The sequence below is a fragment of the Arvicola amphibius genome, chromosome 7 (genome assembly GCF_903992535.2).
Source record: "Arvicola amphibius chromosome 7, mArvAmp1.2, whole genome shotgun sequence".
Lineage (NCBI taxonomy): Eukaryota > Metazoa > Chordata > Mammalia > Rodentia > Cricetidae > Arvicola > Arvicola amphibius.
Window position 1 is genome coordinate 15,282,008 of NC_052053.1, and position 18,848 is coordinate 15,300,855.

Here is an 18,848-nt window from a genome sequence, read left to right on the forward strand (position 1 = left end):
TGTGTCCCAATGAAGACCAGAAAAATTTCAAAAGCAACCAGAGATCATTCTAAAGAATAAGAAGCCACAAGAGAAAGAAAAAAAAAAAAACCCTGAACTTTCTCTCCTAAGAACTTAGCCAATCAAAATATTTTAGATTCGTATAGGTGGTGGTGTTGCAGACTGGCTTCAGAGATCGTGACAAGTTGCCCAGACATCTCCCGAGGAGGGGGCCGATTCTGCGGCCCTCCCTCACTGAGGACAGAGGGTCAAACGCTACTCTGTTTTCTGAAGATCGGGACACCTTGTAGCTCACGTCTCCTTTCCGAACCACATGGATCAGCTGGTTCTGTTTCTCCCACTTCACACTGACTGTTTCAGTCTCTTAGCCAACATGTTAGGCACCAGTAGAAAAAAAAAATCTCCCCCTTCCCGCTGGACCAGCAGGATTTTCACGCTCACACGAAGGGGCAATGACGGAACTCCCCCTGGTATCTTCTGTAGTCCGTGGAAACTATGGCTGTCACGAAGCTTCCAAGAGCGCCAGCCGGTTAGATGGAAGAACAAGCATGGAACAAAGCCCATAAGCACCCCTCCAGCAGGTAAGTGTCACCCAGGACGGCAAGAGAGAGAAGACAAGAAACTTACATGTAAAGGGTTCCACTTCCCAGCCTTCCAGGGTGGCAGGAGGAAGAGAACAAAAAAAAAAAAAAAAGGAAATAAGAAAACATCATGGACAACGATCTGGAAACGTCGCTGCTCTAGGTAAAGGGGCTGGCTCTCAGGAAGGCTTATTTAAGTCAGCCCCGCGATTCCATTTTAAAACAGAGACAAGTCAATTCTGTTGCAGAAGTCATGAATGTATTTATTCTTCCACTGGAGAGAAAGGCCTGCTTAAAAATGGGCACGCGACACTAAGCAACCCTTTCATGAAAACAAATTATTAAATTAAATTTCTGTTCACTGTAAATAACCAGAGAAAGTCCAAGGTGGAGGGAAAAAAAAGCACAACAGATAGTATCAGAGAGTATGTCATCATTAAACCTAAAATTGTAAATTCTGGGTTTCAGCAACTACAAAGCAACAGAGAAACTTTAAAAAATGAACCAAATGGGAGGAAAATAATTTGGTTTGTGTTTCAAGGTGGTTTTGGGAGGAATAAGACTGATTTTGATGAAATCAGAAATACGTGATTTCAAAGGAGCCAAAAATACCCTGACATTTCTGGGACATCTCGGAGAGAGTGAGTCTCAGCTTACCTTGCCTTTTGAGACGGCTTTGCAGGCTATTTTTACAATCAGGTAAGACCAGAAGCAGTTCAGCCCTTGTAGTAGCAACAGCAGCAGGTTAAAAACCCACCAGGACGGGTAGGGCCCGACGATCTCCCAACTTTCAAACAACGTGGTGTTTAACACCCTGAGGAGGAGAAGAAGGCCATTACTGAACACAGCATGCCACTCTGTTCTGAAAAAGCCCTAGCAGTTTCCAGGGAGCACAGGTCAACAGTCTCCCCCAGCGGCCCCCTCCCTTCCTGTGCAGACAGCTTGGCAGTTACCAGGTACTGAGGAGCTGTCCCTTGCAACCGTGCCCTCATGGTGTGAGCTGCAGTAATTCTCTCAGTGAAGTGTGCACTTCACTGGCGTGGTGCAAATCCACACACCTGTGTAACCACCACCGCCCACCCTCAGAACACTTGACAAACTGAGTAACTTTCTACCCTTTGTCCCAAGCAACTTCCATTTTCTGCCTCTGTGAGTTGAGCTACTAAGATCTGTTTGTGGAATCATGAAGAAAGGGTTATTGGTTCCTTCTACCAATTCTAAGGTTTATCCATTTTGCATGAACTTTGAGGATTTCTTTCCTGTGGAAGTGTAGGTACATACCACACTTTGTCTCTATATTCACCCACCAGCAGACACCTGGCTTGCTTCCATCCTTTGGCTATTGTAAATATTGCTTCTAACAGTTAAGGCTCTGTCTGGCCTGCAGAAATGGCTCAGAGGTTAGGAGCACTGGCTGCTCTTCCAGAGGTCCTGAGTTCAATTCCCAGCAACCACATGGTGGCTCACAACCATCTGTAATGAGATCTAGTGCCCTCTTCTGCTTTGTTGCCATACATGTAGGCAGAACTTGTGTGTGTGTGTGTGTGTGTGTGTGTGTGTGTGTGTGTGTATGTAAATCTTAAAATAAAAGTTTGGGCTCAAACAAGTATTGTTCTAGCACACACCTTTTGGCTCTACACACAGAAGCAAAAAGCCTTGGCTTCTCCTTCCCTTCCTTTCATTTATTGTTTCCTCTATGAATTCCATTCATCATTTGGATTCACTTCCCTAGCTAACAACTAATTTAAAAGACCTACATTGTCTTCAAGCTGTTGTTTTTCTCTTTCTATAGTGTGAGGAACACCACCCAATATTATATAGCAAGAAAAAACTGGGGTGAACTCTTAAGCACGAGCTCAGTGCAGAGCTCCTGCACAGCAGCAATTAGAACATGCACAAGAGCCAGCCAGGCTTGCTTCTGCTTGGGGCTCCATTAGAGGGCTCTTAATTTTCTAATTCTTCCCCTGGGAAAGAAATGACAACTGAAAGACATCATTTGGAAGTGATACCCTGATATGAGTATTTGAAAGATTTGTTTTTAATGAAAAATAAGAGGGTATAATAAATGTATTTAGTTTTTAAAGTGCATTGGAGTGTATGTACTTGGAAAAAAAAGTAATTGGTTCTATAATTTGCAACAGGACCCAGCAGGGGGCAACCACGAGGAAGAGATGCATGAAGCCTGGTTACAGGGCTCTGCTGTGGTTGTTCTGTCCTGCTCTCTAGTCCCTGGAGATGGACTTGCCATCTGGACCCCTGTCGCTGCCACAGAGTCACATGACACCCCCTTCCCCATATGACTTTGGGATCAAAGTTCCCTTCTCTCAGTTGCCACCAGGCTGCATGTTCGTCACCCACAACTGCAGCACTGTGCTTGGGACCAATCAGGCTGTAGGGGTGGGACCGTATGCACAGGCACCAAATGGCTAAGGGGGTGGACTGCTGCTCTTAGATGTGAGGTAGGAGCCACTCACACGAGGTCAGAAGGAAAATACAGAGGAAATTTAAACAAACAGCACAATGAGAATTTTCAGAGAGGTTAAAAACACCCTTTAACAAAAGATATTTACTGTCACAAGTGGCATAAGGGTTCAAGGGAAAACAATGCAAAATAGACCCAAGGATGCTCCCCAGCAAGGATGCTCCTCACCAAGGGTGCTCCCCACCAAGGGTGCTCCCCACCAAGGGTACTCCCACCAAGGGTGCTCCCCACCAAGGGTGCTCCCCACCAAGGGTGCTCCCCACCAAGGATGCTCCCCACCAAGGGTACTCCCCACCAAGGGTACTTCCACCAAGGGTGCTCCCCACCCAGGATGCTCCCCACCAAAGGTGCTCCCCACCAAGCGTGCTCCCCACCTTGAGTTTCTGTTCAAACTCAACGACACCTAGCGCTGGGGTGGATAGGGTATATGTCAAGAAGCAGAGTGAGCTTTGTAGTCAAAGTATTGGCATTACCCAGACATTGCTCGTGCTTGTTTACTTGGTTGCTAGGTAAACCAACCCAAGAGTCACTCGGCAAACATCTGGCTAACATGTTACTGTCAGGAGTTCTGAATGCAGCTGGAAATAGCAAATGTGAGGTGTGTGGATCCCTCCCCCACGGCCGAGGCACTGAGTCTTCTTTAGACTTGATGGTTTCTCGTCTGCAAAGTCACATTTCAAGAGACCAGGGCCACTTACCACAAACAAGGCAGCAATAATATAGATATTATTTCAATGCACCTTTTCTTAGAATTAACTAGAATTTTAAAAAATTATCCATCATAATTTCAGAAGAATAGAAGAATGTAAAGAAGATATAAAATGCTGTGATTCACCAAAGGACATCCTACAAGGTTTAATATTCTCCTTCCCTTTCTCCCTCTCCCTCCCTGTCCCTTCCCCTCATGATTTTTTTCTTCCATCATTAAAAATTCCTTAATTATGTTACAGGGCCAGGGAAGTAACTTAGTCGTAGTTAGGTAGTTACTCACTCAAAGTGTGTGAGAGAGACCTAAATACAAAAAAAAAAGAAAGAAAAAGAATAGAAGCAGAAACACAATTCTTTGATTTACTTTATAATTTCTGAAATAGAGATAAAAATAATTTGTTAGCTATTTTTCATCAGATGATATTTTCATTGTTTCTATTTTAAAAATATTTATAGATTGGTATATAAAAATCTGAAATAGAAATATTTCATTTCTTGACATAGTTAATGATCAGAACTCCTAATAATAAAGCTAAGGCTGACTCCCACAGTGTGTTCCTCATTTTAAAGGAAGTAGCTGTTGTTTATTAAAATGCTCATAGAAGAGCATTAAAATTACAATAAGTTCATTTTTAAAACCCAGCAATGAAGAATTGGACATTATCAAATGTCTTCGGTTCCATGGAAATAATTAGGCTTGTGCCTACTTCAACTATTGATGTGATGTGATACATTATTTTAATAGATTTCCTGATATTCATTCCAGTATTAATACATCAGTATACATAAAGTATAATACTACTTAGAGTGGGTTATTAAATTCAGTCTCATACTACTGTTCTGAGGATCTTTGCATATATGTTTACTCTGAATTGTTTGGCAGAGATAATTAGTATGGCAAAACTGAAGACATGAGACACATTGCAGTCCTGAATGAGCTGCTGAAACTGGAGTGTATGTATAGGGTATAGACACGCCCATGCTAAGTTTCATTGAGTTTGGACAGAAAGAGGATCTGCACCAGCAGCCACATCAACAGCGTCATTCTGCGCGGCGTGAAGTGGGATCTAACCGGCTGCAGGTTGGGAGCCTGTCTCACCAATGCCGCACACGGCTTAATTTGAGCAGTGGCTGGTGACATAGCACTCACATTAATTTCAGAAAAGCCACCTTAGCATGCATCAGCTTTGCCGCGACAGCCATTGATGTCTCAGAGGTGACACTCAAAAATAATGTGATTTCTTTGAAAGCTGGCTTGGCAGCTTGCAGAGGCACTTGGGAGAACACAATCAGTAGACAGCTCCACAGGAGCTTGGTAAGGAAAACCACTGGAGACAGCTAACATATGACACCTAGACGCTGAGAAACAGCCAACCTAGACTGCTCTGAGCAAACTGCCCAGAACTGGACAAGCTATTAAAATGGTGATGACAGGACCTTATTCTTTCTGAAAGGTTAGGCCTAGAAATATGTACTGTGTGGTGCCATTATAAACCCACGGTGACAGATTCCAGAAGAGCAGCCGCTTCTCCTCTCAGTGTGGACTGGTCAGGGCAGGGGAAGAGGGAGGCTGATGTGGTACTGGAAACATTCATGTCCTCATCTGGGTAGTAGTTGCATGGGTTATCAATACATAAATGTATACATGTGCACCCCGGGCAAGCTGTGTCCTAGAGTTTTGTGCACTACACCATAGATGTGAATCCTATTCTTAAAAAGTGGAACGGGAAAGAGTCTTCTGTGTTAAACAAACCACATATGAACACTATCAACTTGCAATTTTTGGCTTATGTAATTACTGTGGTGTTATCAGTGTGCGGCCCCCCTCCCAGTCTCTGTTCAATGTATAAATTCTGGGAAAACAATGTTTTTCTTTCCCATATAATAGATCTTTGCCAAATAAGAGCAAACCTTTGCTGCTGACTAACAAGGGATGGGAATATGGGGTAACAAGGGTCGGGCACAGGGCTTTGCATTTTATTATTTTTCATTAAGATTATGCTCACTTAACCACTAGATGGCAGATCAGGCGCACACAAAGCAAGCTCACATGGAATTATTCTGCCAAACTCAGCACAGACAACACTTAATCCCTAGGTGACATCCTTCCTTCTGAAAAATCTCATCAATCAAATGGGATGGAGGAGTTCCTATGTACGCCTCTTTCTTACTACATAGGTCTGCCTGAAGAGATGCCTTCAGGGAACCCACACAATTCCCTAGGGATGAGCAGATATATTGTTGACCACATAGAGCTTGGCTGGGTTGTGTTACTTTAGCAGATGTTAATGGATAATAAGAATACAATTTGCTTTGCCCTATTGTGATTTCTACTCTATTTTTTATATCTTATGGATGCTTTATCTTAAATTTGACTTTGATAAAAACATGTAGAATGTGGTGGCTGAGTGCATATATTCCTGGAGAAGAGCTTATAATGTTTTGTTGTTGATCAAAGAATCTACAGAGCAATCTCGTTTTAATAAAACATTTACAGCTGTTTTCATTAGCATCTAGAATACCAATACAGCTTAAAGCAGCCTCCTTCCTTCCTTCCTTCCTTCCTTCCTTCCTTCCTTCCTTCCTTCCTTCCTTCCTTCCTTCCCTCCCTCCCTCTTTCTCTCTTATTACATATAGATAACTAAATGCTTACATGTCCCGAGCTATCCATCATGTTTTACAGGGACTCCAGTGAAGCGAGGGAAGGAACACACAATGGTAATTGAGAGAGTAAAGACAGCCCAGGAGGGCTTACCACACAGATGTTACAGGTAGCTGCTGATAGCTTGTGTTTCATTGCTGGGGATTGGCCGAGGACTTTCTACACGCCAAACAGGCATGCTAACGCTGAGTTATGTCCCCAGTGCTGGGGGGACGTCTCGACTGAGACTGCGGTCCCTAGCTATGGACAGCATCCTCTGCCCTGCCTCTTCTCTATTCCCACCTCTACTGAGAAGCCTAACAATAATTAGACCCACACGGACCATCCAAAGAGAGCCAAGATTCATTCTCTAGAAAGCGAAGTCAGGGCATCATCCCAAAGAAAGACACATGCCAGAGAAGTGCCAGAGAAGACACTCTGAAAGGTGAAATGTTCCCATGGCCAATGTTAGGTTTCTCGACGTCAGCACTTCTGCATGGTCTTGACACCAGATTTCCAGAGAGAACTCAGTTTATATTATGCTGTGTTTTTTCTTCTCTGGCATAAATGTGAATATGATCTCCAAAACCAAAACCAAAACCAAAAAAATCTAAATGAGAAGCAGATCCTACCAAAAATTTACCAGTCACCTAACTAGCATGTTATGCTGTGTAAAGCAGATGCTAACTAGCACACATTTAAAATTATATTGAACAGAAGCTATGGGTGCTGAAACTCTGAAGGCCAATACTTAATTGTCTCGGTCTCTTTGTCTCTCACTCCCTCGCTTCCTCTGTTAGCCCCTCCCACCCATAATAACTCCAGACCTAAACTATAACTTGGTTGAATGTTGGAATTCAAGATTTCAATAGGACTGAAAGGTAGGCGTGTGTGCACGCGCGCGTGTGCGTGTGTGTGTGTGTGTGTGTGTGTGTGTGTGTTCGCGCACGTGTGTAATTACTCCCTCACAGTTTGGATTTCTCCATGTCACTGATTTTGTCTTGGGAGGGAAGCTTTGGGGGGTCAGACAGATGTCTGATCATCTCGGTTAACCATTCTCCTTGCCTATCAGCCTATGGCAAACATGGATGTGATTTCTTTATCCCTGCCAGGAATCTGAACTTGAACCTTGGTCAAACACTTCTCTTTCATTTAGAAATGGATGCAACAATTCTGTCTCTACATCTTTAGAGATTAGGCATTCAGTCAAGTAAGTCTTACTTTAGTCAGACGCTGTCTGGACTGAAGAATTAGTCCCTTATCACATCTTCCTACGTTTGTGACTGGTGATTTCTGGCTACAGTGATCGTTTTTTCAATCCACTCTCCTTTCTGTGTTCCCCACCTCCCAATCGGAGGCTTCCTAGCCATGCTGGGTCTTTCAACGTGACTGCAGCAGGCCTGTTTTTCACCCCTGTGCAGTTGGTTGTTGCTTTCCCGTTGGTAAAGAAGACTTTTGCCCCTTCCCTTGTTAACAGTTCTTCATTGATTAATTACCATTGCTAAGTAGTCAAACATGCTATGTACGTTATTGGATTTTACCCTTTCAACACCCCCATGAGAACCCTATATAGTTTTAATCATCATTGGTACAAGAGTCAATATTTATTAAAATATTGTACATTAGAAACCAGGCTCATTTAATTCTCATGAAAGGTTTTAGGGTAGTGTCTCATTGTCCTCCCACCATAGGTACTGCTATCTCTGTTTTTCCAGACAGGACATTGGAGCCCAGAGAATGTAAATAACATGCCCACGGTTGGGTTTGGGAGACAGAGAGAGCTGAGATCTGAACGGCCCCATATACCGAGCTAGGCTCCCAGGCCCCTTTGGCTCACTCACGTTCCCCGGCTCTCCTCTGTTTTCAGTGTTTTACCCTTTGCTTATGCTCAGAGCCAAGCCATTGCCATCCTGTGGGTCTGCTGCTTAGCATGTGGGCAGAAGGTCTCCTTTGCCTGTTACAGCTCTGGCTTCCGGAGAGACAGCCCTGGGTCTCATACTCTGGTTTCCAATAGTCATATTCTGGTTTCTTCCTGCCTAAATGACCAAAGTGGGCCTAATTTAATTGCTCCCCTCACCTTGACCCATTCATTTAACCTTTAAATCCCAGTGTAATTACCTCTACTACGGAAAATGAAGTAATGCCTTTCACTACTACCTTGACACAGATGAAATATTAACGATGTAAAAATCAAAGACCTCTTTCTTAATTCAGCTCAGAATACAGGCATGTCAGCCCTTGGCTGCTTACTTTGATTTTTCTCTTTGGAAGGGTCGGGGCCTGTGCATATTTCTCCAATATCCTTGACTTCAGGGCGAAAGCAGCACATAAGGCTGACTCCTGTGGCCACAGGGAAAGCTAGGAGAGAAGAGACTTCAGGGACATCTTCTTTCGGAGGCAGGGTTTTAGTCCAAGGTCTTCAATTGATGGTGATCTTTCTGTCAGCCTGCTGGGATTGAGGGTTGTCCCAGCATTCCTAGTTTTCCTGTAGGGTCACGTCTCTGGTATTAATTGCTTAGGGATCAAATTCTACAAATTCCACCTAGGCTTTTTTTAATGTTTGATGAAACTATCACTGCCTTACCTACTACTCCAATACTCTCACATTGAATACTGAAGATGTCATCTGGCCCTAAGATGGCCCTCGTGGAGAGGGATTTCCTGGCCCTCCCTCTCAAGGAGGGAAATGATATCCTAAAGCAGTCAGTGTATTAACCACATGTTGAGCCCCCTGGTTTTGAGTATCTGGAATCCAAAATGCTCAGAAATCAAAACATTTTGCTGACCAACATTATATACAAAAAGTTTCAGGCTTTAGAACATTCAAAACTTTGAGGTTAGAGAGGTTCAGCCATGAAGTTTATGCAAATTTGGAAATCTGGAACATCTGGTTACTAACATTTTGAATAAGGGCTACTTAAACCATTAGGAGGCTGATGTGAAATCACTAAAAATTTCAAAAACTGGACATATATCACTCATGAATTACATAATATAGTCTATCTACCATCTATCTATCTATCTATCTATCTATCTATCTATCATCTATCTATCGATCTATCGATCTATCTTTCTATCTATCTATATCCTCTCGTGTACATGACGCAGGACCCTGCAAGCAATCCAAGTTGACTCAACTAGCATACTGCCAGAAAGATCCTACGCTATTCCTAGCTCCTTCCTGCCTCCAATCACACGTCTTCTTGGCTGTGAGACTCTGACCCTTGATCCTTCTCGTTTCTGACTCTATATTTCACACATATCTCCAGTGTTTCACTTAGCATCACCACACAAGAAAACTCTGACCTGCCTTGTGATCCCTTGCTTGCTCTAGTGTGTCCATCCTGACACTGTCTGACTCCCCCAAACCACACCCAAATCAGGCTACCTCCTTACACCTGCAGGTGGGGTGGGCAGGAAAGAGGGAGCCAACTGATTTTAATCTAGGCACCTAGGCTTTAAAAACTCTTGTAGGCAGGATTCTCCCCCCCCATATATACATGCGCATATGGGATATATGGGATATATACACCTCTCTGTGTGTCAATCTTTCTCTTTCTCTGTGAAATTTCCTCTATTTTTATTTAAGATTTCTAGGACTTAAATTCATATTTTATCTTAGAGGAATGCCTCTGAAAATCTTGGAAGTGCTGCTATGCTGAGCAATTGTGTCACTGCCTGCCAGCTTGAGGAGTATACTCTCTACCTTATTATCCAGTGCTCGGAAAGATATAAAAAACAGACTTAACCCCTCAGAGTAAGTGAGAGTTGACAAAACCGAACTGTGAGATGCCTCCAAACAAGCAGAAAACACAAACCAAACCCAGAACTCTAGAAGAATACACAGAGATTTTGATATGAAAAATTGCCCTTATAGGGTTTACAACTTTGAAAGAAAAATAACACAGGAAAAACTGCACTGAATAATAACAAGGCAATTGACAAGCAAAGACAGTATTCTGGAAAAAAAAATCACTGAAATGGTGTTAACTATTGGGATAATTGCTGTAGAGTATAATAGGCGTGTTTGGGAATGTGGGCAGATGTGGGCTTCCTCAGGAAAGAGCTGACAGTTCGTGCACAGTGTGTTTCAACTAGAAGTCAAAACGCTGTGTTCTAGGCTCAGATCTTGCATTTGCCAATAGGGCGCCTTGCTATTCTTTTACAAACTTGAGTTCCCTCCTCTGCAAAGCAAAGGCTTAAGACACTATGATTACTAAAGATGTCTTCAGAAATAACATAAAAAGGTTTGTGACATCTGGTTCCAGGTGTACCAAAAATTTCCCCAGGTCGGATTGTTTTCTCAGGCAAAAATTCTCCAAATGGACAAATGCATTATTCATTCTTAGGTGACTCCTACATTGCTCTGAATTCAGCCTAAGGGAGACAAGAAGAAAGGCTTTGTTCTGTGTGAGTAAAAGTAAGAAAGAAAGCAAAGAGCACAAGTATAAAGATGTGTTTTTAGGAGAAACTCATGAAACACTCAAGGACTCGAGCAAATGTTCTATTAATGGGAGCGAAGTTTTTCCTACCTCCAACTCCAGCACACTCTGACACGGGGTGGCTTTCTGCAGGCCACCACAGCTAAAGGGATTCCTACCTAACACTCAGCTTAACCATGGTGCAGTTGCTGGTTCCACCAAGCCCCTTGTCAGGGATCTCCAGCCTTCATATTAGCAAGGTAGCCAGGAATGCAAAAGGCTGGCCAGGCATGACTTAGCCTCAGAACTCAGTCAGCATTCACAGTCCTCTCCTCTTATTGCTGCTCAGTCCAACAAATCTGAAGCTATTAGCAACAGATTTTTATGATGTTACTATACCAACATTTAAACTGGTGTACAAGGCTGTGGCGTGGAGTCTATTGATACCACAGGGCACACCTGCCATAATTCAGGCCACCTACACACTCATTCCCAAGCCAATGCTGATTGTTTTTGTTTAGTTTTCCCCTATGAGTTCAAACTTCCCACAAGCCAAGCCTTCCATAAACTGATGCCCTTCTGCTTCGAATGTAGGCTTGAGGGTCTCTGCTGAGCTGCTCACAAATCTGTCTTAACCCATGTTACAGTCCTTCTCAGGAGTGCACTGCACTGTGCAGGCAAAGAGGAGAGTCAATGGTTGCATTAACTTGAAGTCATGTCATTTTCCAATAGTCAACATATTGGTTGTGAAAAAAAGAAAAGATCTTCAGAATACAGGCTGTATTTGACGGTTTGAATTATAAGACAAGCATTCAGACATATGGTGTATGTTCCCACTGTGCTCTTGCACTGGGCTCCTCCAATGTCCACGTTAAGAGCCTAGACTGAGGCATACAACACCTGCTCTGCAATTATTTTCCCAAAAGAAATACTTCTTGATTAGTTGATAAATACACGTGAGATTTTTGAAGTCTGTATAATGTATCACAGCTTCTCAAACTGTGGGTCATGACACCACGTGAGGGCTTGAACCCGACGATGAAAAGATCCAAAAACCAAAACCGAAACGACAGCAACAGCAAACCAAATGTATAATGAACATGGGCTATTTCTCTCAAAAGGAATTAAACTGAGGTCGTCAGACCAATGCCTTATATCTGCCGAGCCAGGTCTCTGGCCCTTAAAACCTAAAAGTTTGGACGACAGTTCTGAGTAACTCCCTGTCCATCTACGCCTGCTCGCTCGGCAGAGATGCAGGGATGATATGGTCTTCTGACGCTTGTGTGTGTGACGGATTCCGTTTAAAGTGTGTTCCTAGCCTGCTGCACTCTGAAGACAGAGTAGTGTCCTCTCTGTCCCAGCAGTGCCCGTGCTTACACATCTCTGTGAGCACTGGGTCACCCACTCTTCCCGGTTTCTTCCTGTCCTCCTCTTGTTTAAACTTCCAGGGTCTTGAAGAAATTGTCCATTGAAGAGAAGGTCAGAAACGGGAGTCTTTAAATTCATCAGAGAAGTAAAGCCCGGAACAGTGGAGAGAGGACTCCAAAGCCTCAGATCAAGAGGCCCCAAGGCAGGGGAGACTGTCCTTATCTCTGTCCACAGGCAGAGCTGAAGTGATTTCTAATCAACAGTCAGCATGTGGCAGCCCCCTATGAGATTTTGATTTTGTTTTTATGCAACAAAAATCAATCTTCACTCAGATACAAGGCCTTGTGTAAAGGTATCCCTGGTTCACTTTGGGCTTTGACTAGCTAACTTAGCCTGTGTTAAATACCTAGTGAGTGTGTGTTCCCAGTTCAAAACTCATATTTTTAAAGACTTGGGCTCTTTACCATCGAGCTGGTAAAGCGAGATCAGCGTTCTGTGTACAGTACTTGCTGGTGCCTGAGGGCAAATGCCCTCCAATAGCCACATTCTAACCACGTCCTCAATCCCTTTTCTCTTTAAGGAAGGTGACTGATTTAACTCAACAGCCAGTTGTTGGCACCGTAACAAATAATCCATAAAAATATATATGTTTTCCAGTTATATAGATTCCCCATTTAGATTTGCTCAATATCATCAAGTTTTCTAAGCTATGGCATAGCGTTCATCATTTTCAAACTACCAGAGAAGTTTATATAGGAATAGATTGTAATGTTGTTCCCCTGCCCCATTTCTTTTTGAGATAGGGTTTGTATGCAGTCCAGGCTGACCTTGAACTCAGGATCCTCTGGCTTCAGGTTTTTGCCACCATTCCCTACTCATGCTGATTTTCTTTTTTTTATATATACAGAATTCTTAGAAGGTTTCTAATGCACTGTTTTATTTTTGCTTCTTGCATAAAATAACAAAACACAAAACACTATAAATTAAGTCCCCAGATATTCCATATAAATTACTCTCCTTCCCCTGGGAAAGTCAGAACAGGCCCTATGTAGTGTAAGGCTCTTCACCAAACTGTAACTTCATTATCTAAAATATTTTCATTCCAGAGAATGTTACCCAAGGTGTCAAGGACAATCATGATGGCTAGAACTAAATTTGCTAATGACTGACAACCACAATTAAAATAAACCTCAAACACTTTACATGAAGGTCCACAGGGGCCCCCAGTCTGTTGCTGTCCTACATCTCAACCTCGGCACCCCTCTTCTTCTTGGGCATCCACAGCAAGGATAGGTGAGGCCAGTCCCGTCGGCGAGGGCAGGTACAATTTCACAACTGCAGGTACAGTCTGGGCACTGGGACTTTAAGTCAATCCCCAGACAGGTTCAACGCTCTTCTGCCTGTCCTCTCTCTGGGACCTGACTTTTAATGTGTGTCTTTTTCACTTTAGGTATGGGTCCAGGATCTCAATGTCAGCACCGAGAAGCATAAACTCTAAGACAGAAGTGACCGTGTGCACTGGGAGATCTTGCAAGGCTCATAAAATACCAAGAGCTGATAATGGGGAGAGTTTTGGAGCTGAGCTCCCGAAGTCCTGTCGAAGAGTGGGAGGTCAACACCATAATTGGGACACCCACTGAAACAGTTTACCTGAACTAATGGGAGCTCACTAACTCCAGCTGAACAAGGAAGGAACCAACACAGGTCCAAACTAGTCCCTCTGAATGTGGGTGACAGTTGTATGACTGGGGCAGACTGAGGGGCCACTGGCAGTGGCACCAGGATTTATCTCTACTGCATGTACTGGCTTTTTGGGATCCTATTCTCTTTGGATGTATACCTTGCTCAGCCTAGATATAGTACGGAGGCCCTTGAAAAGAAAAGTCCTTCTCCAAAGCAATGTGCCTTACCCTCTCTGAGGAATGGTTGGGAGTGGGGAAAAGATGGAGGGTATGGGAGGAGGGAAGGGAGAGGGAACTGGGATTGGTATGTAAAATAAAAGTTTGTTTTCTTTCTAAAAAAGGAAAATAAAATAAATTATATAAAAAAGAAACAAAGAGTAAAACAAAAACAAAAGGAAATGTACAGAGGAGACATACTCTTACAGTGGCCCACAGAGCATCCTTTCTGGACACTCAGATGGATAAATACAGAGCTACGCAGGGCCACTCCTTACGCGTCTCTGCAGTGTTTCTACCACAGGCATGATTTTCCAGTGTTCTGTGCCCTGAAAACTGTCCTACGCCTGTTTACCACCAAGACTAGTTTTAGGGAGAGCATTAGACACACAACAGAAAAAAAAAAGAATGAGAAAGTTAGGATCATGAAAATAGTTATCAGAATGGTAGGCGATAACGGAGATGGAATTTCACATAGAGGCTAACACGAAGTGACGCTGGGAGCTGTTTAAAGCCAACAGTGTGCCAGGCAGCAAAGCAAATCGCAATACCAATAAAAATCCTTGCACGGAGGATTATTATCACCCACCGTGGCTGCTCCTCTGCGAAGTAAGACAAATGACATCAAATCAGAGCTCACTTTGTCTTTTCACGACTAAAGTTGAGCCCCCGAGAACCACAGAACGGCCAAAATACGCTCACTCTTGGGAATGAAAACTACATTGATGTCTTCAGAGGTCAGTTTCACACCCTCGCTTCCAGGTTAGTCACCTGCCCCCTTGCAGTAGGGCCACTGCTTAGAATGCAACTGCTGCTTTGCAAATGCAGCACAGAAGGGCACGAGAGTGGCACAGCCTGGAAGTATGCCTGCCTGTGGCGCAGAAGAAACGTTCCGGTCATTTGCAGATGGTCTACTGCCTTGTTACCTCCACACTTAATCCCACGGTTAAGATTGCTTGACGATTCTCCACGCTGGTTTCCCTGTTCTTAAAGTTGTGAACCCACACATAAACTGCCAGCTTGGTATTCCTTCTGGGCATTTATGAGGTACCTCCAGAGACGAATCCCTAGCCCTGGTTTATCCTCAGCTCCGACATCCCTGCCAGTTGCGCCAGTAACCACTGGAGCTGCAGAGATGCAGTATCGTCGTCCCCAGGAACTGCAGATAAATATGGCGCGGCCAGATGGAGAAGGCGATCCCAGTGTAAAAGGGGGTGACAGAGCCAGGGCTCAAACGCACCCAGGGTTTCCTCAAACCCTGCTAATCGCCATCTCCGTCACCTTCGTTAATGGCTTCACTTCTCATCAGGTCACCCTTTATGTCTCAGTCTCTTTTCCATGGCTTCTCCATTTCCACGGCTACTTGCACTATCAACCTTCCAAACGCCTCTGGTCCACGCACTGTCCAGTATCGCTTGCCCTAATCCGTCAACTCCTCCCAAGGTAGGGCCTGTATGTAATACACACCCAGCCTCCTGTGAGACCCTGTTCTCAATGACCAGAAACAAGCAGATAATGTGAGCAGCGAAAGCTCGTGGCTGTCACAAGGAGGCTGCTCAGATAATCCGCAATGCGCTTAAAATGAGACTATGGCCATGAACAATTTCAGTGTTGTTGTTTAACTCCAAGAAGACCCTGTAGTACCCAGTACATGAACAGGCCCAGACTCCTCAGGCAAGCAGCGGCTGGGGCTTGGCACACGCTCTACGGATGGCTCCCAGTGGCAGGGATGGGTCCTCACAGAACTCACTACACTACAGCAAAGCAGCGTGTGACCACCTTCCAAGACAGTAAGCTTACAAATATTTTTAGGATGAAGAAATTTTTTCCCGTAATTAGAAAGCTGTTAATATTTTCTGATTCTGCAGACAATGCAGAATTTCAAGGGTTATGGAAAATACTAAAGCAGCAAAGGCTTCTCTCTGGGTTTTTCTTCAAGTTGTGTTTGATTAAGGTTTCCTTTTATCTGCTGAGAGCCAGGGCTGGGGGAGAAGAGTTTTGAATACACGCACGTCATGGAAAACCTACGGAATGTTCTCTCATTCTGTACCCAACGAAGCTGACTTCTGGGAAAGGACAGAACTCGTGTTCTCTTGCTCCTCTTCTGACATACTGAACTTTTCAAACTCAGCCCTGACTTGGACCTGGAGCTGAAGGCATAGCTCTCTAAAGTTTGGTTCTGACACCTTTATCTCCTTCAACATTCTTTTCATACTATGCTGGACAGTGGCATCATTTGCATTATGTAACATTTAAGGGAGAATTTAATCATTTATGCTTAGCGGGAATAAAATTTAACAACAGCCTAAATGACCACAAATAAAAACAAGGTGGGGAAAAATCTATCTGCCCATTTTGCTAACTCCTTTGAGCTGGGCAACATGAGTCTTCTGTTCTTTTGGGCTTTCCTACTTCTCCCCTCTCTTGCCTTTCAAAGTCCGAGCATCCTGTCACACAGATGGCGATGCAGCCCCTGGCACTGCTGTGTTTAATCTGGAAATACTGCAGACACTTCTGGACCAACGCTGCTCACACCTAAAGACACTAACAGCAGCCCACACTCACAGTTGCCCCATTTGGATAGTGTTGCCAAGACGGCACTCACCAAACATCTCTTTATAAAGAGAGTGTGTTTGTGCTGACCGGCAATCACAATACCACTTTAAGGACAAAGGAACATAGCCTGTCCTTTGAACGCTGCTCATTACGGAATTCGGTTGGTGTATGGGGGCTGCAGATTATAGCCCCTCATTTGCTAGGAGATAAAGAGCTGAGACTTCTGTATGACCACGTCACACTTATTTTAAAGCTGCTCATTGCTTTAACTCTGTCAATGGTCATAAGTGCAGATAATTTCACGCAGAATTTTAACTGTACATCTAAACAATTCATTGGCTTTAGACACTGTAAGGACATATTTATAATCTCCCATTTCCCCTTACAAGCTTCCTGTGACTGTTGACATTAATGAATTTGAGAGGTGTGTATTTTTATTAAAAAAAAGAGACAAATTTTCCAAAGGTTGCTGCAGAATATTTCTCTGCATACATAACAGGGATGGGGGACAGGTACTTGGGGCAGATGAAGTGTCTTTCAGTAAGCTGATATTGAATTTTCCATGGCTGGCGCTCAGCCACGCTCTCAGGAGGCACTTAATTGAATTAGTAGTCTTGAAAGGTTTCCATTGTGTTTTTCCTCAGACCCTCTTATGGATTGCAGACACATTCACAGTGCGCATGGCTCTAGTGGAAGATGCTGGCATCCTACTCCTCAGTCTGGTCTCTGTGACAATTGTTCATCCCTCTGAAGAGGCTGCATGCTCTCGGGTCAAGAGGAGGTTACGGCAGACAGGCGCGTGAAGCAATGGCTCTTTACAAGGAACAGAACAAAAGTGCTGGGGAGAAAGACTCTGTGAGGTCTTTAAACTGCAGCCAGACTGTAGACAAATTGCTGAACACGAGAGCCAGAACCACATGTCTCCCTGACAAGGACCAGAGGCCAGGCTGCATAACAGACTTCTCTTAAGGTTTCTGAGGGCAAAAAGAACTGGAGTAATGGTGACTGATGGGAAAGGGCAGGCACCGGGGGGCATTGTCACCAGCGTGTCTGACACCTTCCTGCCGGCTGTGTCCTGTTGTCTTTGCATAGCTATCATTTCAGTCTAAGACCCCATGAGGAAATGGTAGCTATCAAGGAACATTCTCAACAAAAGGCTGCGGCTAAATTCTTAATGTTTTCCATCTAATTCAAATAGTTCCATTCTCTATCCCACTTCACTATCTGCATCTAAAGCCTATAGGTGTTGATAGGGTCTGCACTAAATCATTAGGCACAGTGCTGTGTGGTGCTGGAAGACACTCGAGGTATTCTCGATGTGTATTCTTGCTTAATACACACAAAATCCTTTGGAGAGAAAGACTCTATCTATCTATCTATCTATCTATCTATCTATCTATCTATCTATCTATCTATTTATCTATCTATCTAATGCTTATGGTAGAGGTCACAAAAGTAGGGAGAGTTATAAGCTAAGTGCACTGAATAGATTAGTATTAAAATTAAAACTTGGAGGACTTTTAATTCCTAGTCTAACAGTATTTCCTCACTATCCCAATTAAGATACTTAAAAACAACAACAACAAAAAAATCAATCACCCCTAAGTAATGGTGAAGTAGTGTTCAAATATCCTTGGCCAATGGGCAGTCAATGCTGTAACCTAGCAACCAGTAGCAAAGACACTCATATACTACACATATATGTAAATGAACACACACATATATATATACATATGTATTCATACATACATACATACACACTCCCAAATATGTGGACACATGCACACACATTGCCTCATTGCTATTTGATCACTTGACAGTGATAGTTTTAGTAACTGGGCAATAATTAAGACAGATGTACAAATGTATCTTTCTTATTTTTTGAGAATTAGCATATACCCTGCTCAGTTCCATGACAGCACTCTCAAGCCAAGCTTGGTTTTGCTGCTGCTCTTCCTGTCCTCTTTTCCCCAATCACCCTGCACCCCCAATTCCTTTCGGCAGCTCCCTTTTGCCCTTCATGCCACCTGCTGTTATTTATGACTTATTTAGTTGTCTGGATGCGGGACCAAAGGTTTTTCCTTCTGTCAATCTTCTTTGCAATGTACTCTTTTCAAACTGTAAGTTCTACAAAGTTGACTGGGTTTCTCTGAGTGAAAACTAGGGTGTTCTGAAGAAATCTAAGCAGAGAAG

The 18,848-nt window shown here is 43.5% G+C and overlaps 1 protein-coding gene across 2 annotated transcripts in view; it reads right to left on the reverse strand.

The window, feature by feature from the left end:
• The window catches only part of Cers6 (ceramide synthase 6), a 242,405-nt gene that overhangs the window by 7,814 nt on the left and 215,743 nt on the right, over positions 1–18,848 (reverse strand). The window contains exons 9-10 of one of the 2 annotated variants that reach the window (XM_038338146.1): positions 1,239–1,395; positions 628–651 (exon numbers count right to left, since the gene is read on the reverse strand). In XM_038338146.1, coding sequence (XP_038194074.1) covers positions 628–651; positions 1,239–1,395 — 181 coding nt within the window. The remainder of the gene's footprint in view (positions 1–627; positions 652–1,238; positions 1,396–18,848) is intronic. The other variant, XM_038338147.1, reaches the window with a different exon arrangement.